This window comes from Humulus lupulus, chromosome 2, assembly GCF_963169125.1.
Source record: "Humulus lupulus chromosome 2, drHumLupu1.1, whole genome shotgun sequence".
NCBI lineage: Eukaryota > Viridiplantae > Streptophyta > Magnoliopsida > Rosales > Cannabaceae > Humulus > Humulus lupulus.
The window spans coordinates 10,985,190-10,991,820 of record NC_084794.1 but is presented as its reverse complement, the minus strand read 5'-3'; the positions used below and the strand labels follow the sequence as shown (position 1 = coordinate 10,991,820).

Below are 6,631 nucleotides of genomic sequence, written 5' to 3'. Positions count from 1 at the left end.
TGATTTTATTGGTTTGTTACATAATTTATATTTTGGTCAAATTTAATAGTTGTGTAAGTAAAAGATAATAACAGTTATTTATAAATATTCTACATTAAAAATAAACTAGAAAAAAACAATACAATCATCTTGTGACTACCGAACCGAACTCAAATAAATTATTTAACATTAATAATAAAATAAACATACGCATATTATAAAATATTCATTGCTTATTAAAGATGAGTGTTAAAGTAATTACATTTCATAAAAAATATCAACAAGTCTATACGTCACTTTGAGATTATTACACGAGAACATCCTTTTTCTCGAACTTGTGAATGTCGATGATGGCTTTGTGACGTGGACAACGATGATGGTTGGAGGTGGGGTTCGGGTTGGCAACAATGGGAAAATATAATTAATCTCAATACAATAATTATCCCCAATTTAATCATCATAATGATTTCATAAAACACTACTAGAAATATAGGTTTTTACTTCGGTTTTTATAGTGAGCATACAAAAAAAGCGAAGTAAAAACATTTTCAAACTCTTTTACTTCGCTTTTGAAATTGGCGCTTTGAAAAAAATTACATACTACTTCGCTTTTTTAAAAAAACGAAGTGAAAAATTCATAGTGGAGAGGGCCATGTTTGGTTGCACAAGCCCTTATATTATGTTTAGAGATAGTAAAAATGCAAAAAAATGGCAAAGCCAAACGCGGCCCTTGTGCACTTTTAACTTCGGTTTTTAGGTAAAAACTGAAGTAGAAACTGCACCTTCCACTTCGGTTTTTACCTAAAAACCGAAGTTAAAAGTGCACAAGGCCACCCACGCACATATCCACTTATGGACCTTTTACTTCGGTTTTACCTAAAAACCGAAGTAGAAAGTGCCCAGGATGGTAGCGTATATTCACTTTCTACTTCGGTTATTATGTAAAAACCGAAGTAGAAAGTGGGGATTCTACTTCGGTTTTTAGCTAGTTTTTACTTCGCTCCGAACTACTGCGGTTGCGAATTTTAGCGAAAACCAAAGTAAATCAAGCTTAAAAACCGAAGTAAAAGCCCATTTTCCTTGTTGTGAAATATGACTTATTATTATGGGCATTTATGACACTTGATATACCAGCATATATTAAAAACAAATATATGAGCACATCAGGTCCCATAATCACCAACATAACATAAAATCATTTATCAACATCACAGGCAAAAAAAAAATCAAAGTAGCATAATGATCCAAATCAAAAAAAGAAAATATAAGTCAACATTCAAAACTACTTTTAATAGGTAATATGCATCGAAAACTAGATTTCATGTGATAAAACAAAGAATTTCATATGCAGTATATATGAACATGTAAACAATGATGAAGATAATACAAACTAGATTCAAAGTTTAACATAAAAAAACTCAAAATAAAAAGTAGATGTCTCTTCTCCTTTTTAAAAAGAAAAACAGATTCATGTATATAATCAATGGACAATTGCTAAACTCTGTTTCAAAGAAAAGTAATTACTTGACAGATTTAAATTTAGGATGGAAAAGTGGTGAAGAAACTGAAATGGACAATGCACTATTAAGTGAAGAGTCTGGCTGGCTAAATACTCCTGGCATCTCAAGCAAATCAACCAAATATTCCCTGGAAGATCACACAAATATGTCCAATGCTATTTATCATTCATGAAGAAACATATAACATTTGTAAAGTTTCTTTTAAGATCATAATAAACGAAGCAAACAGTTTTCTATGTAGCCAAAAGATAATCGGCCTTTCATAATACACTTTTTCTTGACCTTGCATGCCTAAACATGAAATAGCCTTTAACTGGCCGTAGAATGTAGACCATCCTAAATTCATGCTTAACTAACCATGCAGCTCTTTCACCCGCTTCCAACCCCGTATTTAGTTTCTTATGCCTAACGTTTTGCTTCAAATTGTAATAGCACAGTCATGTACATTGTAGGTCATGAGTAACAAAATAGTGTCAAGTGTTATGCTACCATTGACAATAATAAATAAAAGAGCACCCACCCATTAAGATGACCAAGTGAATTTTGACACACATTGCTAAGGAGAGAATGAACACCCACCCATTAATAAATAAATGTACTGTCAACATACTTTTTGTAATCTAATTGCACAAGGCAGGAGGCAGCAGCATCCCTGCTACAGTATTTGCACCCCTTGACAATTCGACAAGGAAAGTTAACCAAGTCTGCCAAAATCTGCAAAAATAAATTTAGAGGCTCAGTGCAATCCCATGAGACCTTCTCGTAGCAAAGGAAAAATGCAATAGTAGACATATTCAATAAGTGTGCTAATTCCAAGGCTGACCCACAATAACCCAAGGTGAAAAATAGATAAATAAGGTGCTAGTTGCTCAATGATAATAATTTGAGAAAATAGAGAAGACCCAAATATAATGAACTTACGCTGGATGAGATCAGCCCTTTCATACAAAATGACATCAAGTTAGAAACTTAAAGTCACATCATCAAATTAAAGAGGAAAAGGTTTGATTTGTATCAAGCTACATAATCATGATGTTCAAAAGAAGGAAAGTTTTAAAAGTTGCATATGACTTCTTGCCAACAAAATTAACACGAGTTAATAGAAAATAATGAATTTGTACTGCTGATCTCAAATATGTGGATAAATTTGGCAATGAATAGAAAAATGAAAACTCAGGCTAAATAAAAAAATCACAAAGCTTCTTAAAAGTAGCATCACAACATACTTGTGCTGCATCTCATTTTTAGCCTCCACCAAACAATTAGCAAAATCTCCAATCTGCATTATGTTGAAAAACTGAGGATTAAAACATTGTATGTGAAAGCCCTAAGAAGTTACCATATATACTATCTTAATATAACCAGAGTAGGATAATGAAATGATCCTCCAAAGTTTATATCTTTCATTCCAAGCTACTGTGAGATAGTATATCATACTTATTTTTTTGCAACAACATGAAAGTCTAGACGAACTTAAAAGTTAGTAAAAAGACTAGTCTCTAAAGTCCTAATATGTTTTGGAAACTTTTCATGCTTCAGAGAGAAATTAAACATAACTAATAAATGTTTGTTTAAAGAAGAAAAAAATAAAAATAGCTGCCGCTTCAACTGATATCTGAGCTTTCTTTTGCAACTTCAGTTCCTTGAATGCCCATAGAAAATCCAATATCTGCCTAAACTACAAAATTGGTATAAATGCAATTAACTATTACCAGGAAACATGAGAATAATGTAAACAAAAAGTTCACATTGTAGTACAAAACAAGAAACAAAAAATAGTATCCACCAAATTCTCTGTGGAATGGTCAAGAGAAATTTATCGCAACTCGCAAGTACTGTAACAAAATATCTTGTCATCTACTTTGATGCAGAAACGGAGTATTTCAACAAATAAACTACAAAACGTTCATCCACTAGAGAATTTTTGTTTTCTTTCCCTTTTCACAAGGAAACACCAAACAAATCAGGACATAGAATTGATAAGGTGAATTACACCAACACGTATATTGAATGTGGATAACGTTTGTACCCATTGAATAACTTGTAATAATTGTTCTGATACATTGAGAATGTAGTGTGCAAACTTATGACAAGTTTATATATATGCATGTATGTATAATTTTAAAAAGATGTAAGCAGTAAGCAGACTTGGGATACAACATTACAAATATAGCATTCAACAAAGTTAATGATCCATGATGAAGTTAAAAAACCACACATGCATTATTTGTGAGTTATGAATATTAATTATCAATCTTCCATTCAATTTAGAACATTGTCAAGACATTTCATATCCTGGAAAATACAAGCACCAAATATCCTATTAAGAAAATACAGCAAACTTCTTTTTGCACAAAGATAACAAACCTCATGAAGTGCAGGAGCATCATTAGTGCCATCTCCAGTTACAGCAACAACTTCTCCTCCCTTCCGTAATGCTTGGACAAGCAAAAGCTTATCATTTGGGGAAGACCTTCCCATTACCTATATGATTTCCTTACATTTAATCACAATTCATAATTGGTGTGATATTTTTCCAAATTTTCTTGTATTTATTAAATCTTTGATTAGTAATACAAGTAGTTTTGTTTAAAATAAAAATCATAATTTGTCCAAGCAAGCAGAAGCATACAATTCACGTTGCAACAAGTTGATTAATAAGAAAAATTCAGTTGAAGATGCAAAACTACAAAGCTCGAATTTTCTTTATTTTGAAACCATACCGTTATTTTCTTGGCAATTTGTTCCCTCTCCCTTTCAGATAATGCACGGAAATCCTTTCCTTCAATGAGTGTAGGATGAGTAGCATCTTCTATCGAATCAAGTATCCCACACTCCAAAGCAATTACCTTGGCTGTTTGAAGATTGTCTCATGTAACCATGCGTACCTAGACAGTGACAAACATGCAATTCCCATTAAATTTTTTAATCAACTTACCAGGTGCAGCAGTAAATACACCAGCAAACTTGACTCTCAAATCATATATTTGTGTACTAGCATTGGAAGAAATCTCTATAGTAATTTGCTTCCATGTCCACTATTCTTATTTAGATCAAGTAATCAATAAAAAGAAAATGACAATACATATATCATTAAAGTTGGGGAAGCTATTGTTGAGAATATGCAATAAACTACCTTAACACCGGCAGCCGTGCATGTTTTCACTCCATCACTGACACCATCACGACAAGGATCCTACATACAGACATGGTATTAGCTTAAATACCAAAAGATAATATAATCATTAAAATTTGAAAGTTAGCACAGAAATCCAACCCAATATCTAGGAATTGTACATTTTTATTATGAGATAAGATAAAACACAACCTTGACCAATTTGAAGATGGAGAAAATGCTAGCATTTGATATTTAAGTAAAGTTTGCATATATAACCCTGTGTTGCTTTCCTCACAAAACAAAATAATAAATCATAATTCACACACTCATAATGACCTGGTTACTGCTGCACTACCTTTTTGAGAAATGAACATTTTCAAACTCACAAAAAAGGGATGAGCCATTTTCACATACCACAAACAAGATAACCCTTTTCACATAAATTTAGAAAGAAGAAAGAAAACGTGTGTTTGCAGTTGAATTAAAAAAATTGCTTTTGTGCATACTTTTATACCGACAATAGCAAGCTAGGTAAGTTCTTCTTCAGGTAAAGCCCAATGACTCAATTGTTCTTCCTCTGAAGGAACTTTCTCAGTGTTTTAACATATTTAGTTATAGTTAAAGTTGAATATTTGCAAGGCAGGTTAGGACATAGGACATAAATCAAAATATCTAAAACTCAACCATTATCAAACAAAACATAGAATATAAAATCATTTGTTTAAACGATGATTTAAGAGTTAAAACAATAATATATACCAACAATTTGCATAGCTACGGATATGAATAAAATGTGAAAAAAAGCATCATCTTTGGAAGTAGCAAACAGCAAAATAAAGCAAACCAGTGGAGGAAAATAGAATAATATCCAGCTCTTTCCCTTCATTAATCATCTGAATAATATCCAAAACAAAACATTCATACCATTGTCAATAATCATCCCCACTACTAACGAAAGATGATAATATTTGACTAAAATTTTAGAATAAAGTAATATTCTAACACCAAATTCAAAATCCAAAACAGTAAGAACCAAAGGAGGACAAACATAATATAATACCATAGCATTCCTCCTATCTACCCCAACAGAGAGAAAAAAACTTACCCAACACTCATGGACGCCCCACGCCTTACAGTCGATTAAGCCAATGATGTCGAGTCCCTCGCTTGCGCCTGCATCCACGATGCCGAGCCCAGCCACATTGTCGCGCCGCTACCTACACCGCCACCCACGACCCCTCTGCGAAACTGAGCCACCCACGACCCCTCCACGAGATCGAACCACCCAAGACCCCCGAGCCCCTATCGTATGCGTCGTTTGCCCATGACCGGCCCCCAAGCCCCCCACCGTTTGCCCAATACCCACGATTGTTGGCCGTTGGCCCTTCATCGTTCGCCATTCGTGTTGTTCGCCGAGCGTGAGGGAGAAGGAGTTGAGAGAGTGAGTGTTGCGGCTGAGAAGTGAGAAAGATAGAGAGATAGGGTCTAGGGGAAAAGAAAAAAACGTGGGTAGGTAGAATTTTTAGTTTTTATTTTAATTTTAAATACAAATTTATTATAAATATATTTTATTTATATTTTTTCCAACTATGTACACACGTGGCATGCCATATGTTATACAATGTGTACACATCATATTATTTACTCCACATAAGCTTCCAAATAAGCATTTATAATAATAAAATAATATAATGAAAATAAAAAATGGGGGGAAAATTGACCGGGAATAGTTAAAAAATTTCCCTCCATAATATACGTAGGTAAAGATCATTACCTACTGATATTATTGGAAGGTAAAGCTATGTTCCAAAATATAATATAATGGACTAGCATTTACCTACTAATATTATCTACCAATAAATATTGGTAGGCAAAACATTACTTTCCCTACCAATATATATTGGTAGGTAAAGATCAGATTTCTTGTAGTGCAAGCCCAGGCGATATATCGCCTACCATGGCCGATATATCGGCCCTAGGGCAAGATTTTCAAACATTTTTGAAACCGAGCTCA

The 6,631-nt window shown here is 33.4% G+C and overlaps 1 protein-coding gene across 4 annotated transcripts; it reads right to left on the bottom strand.

Annotated features, from left to right (window-relative positions):
• Positions 1-263: 263 nt before the first annotated feature.
• Positions 264-4,784, bottom strand: LOC133815832 (uncharacterized). Of its 4 annotated transcripts, XR_009884853.1 has the most exons (6): positions 4,636-4,784; positions 4,223-4,387; positions 3,867-3,983; positions 2,726-2,778; positions 2,110-2,213; positions 950-1,626 (listed from the first exon to the last, which is right to left on the bottom strand). XR_009884853.1 is itself a non-coding variant. In XM_062248625.1 (5 exons), exons 3-5 carry the CDS (start codon positions 3,978-3,980, stop codon positions 2,120-2,122), a joined length of 261 nt encoding a protein of 86 aa, XP_062104609.1. In that variant the 5' UTR covers positions 3,981-3,983; positions 4,223-4,387; positions 4,636-4,717; the 3' UTR covers positions 1,681-2,119. The 4 variants fall into 4 exon arrangements, 1 of the variants encoding a protein (XP_062104609.1); XM_062248625.1 differs by lacking the exon at positions 950-1,626 and having other exon boundaries at positions 1,681-2,213; positions 4,636-4,717; XR_009884855.1 differs by lacking the exons at positions 950-1,626; positions 2,110-2,213; positions 2,726-2,778 and adding an exon at positions 264-333 and having other exon boundaries at positions 4,636-4,716.
• Between the last annotated feature and the right edge of the window lie 1,847 nt (positions 4,785-6,631).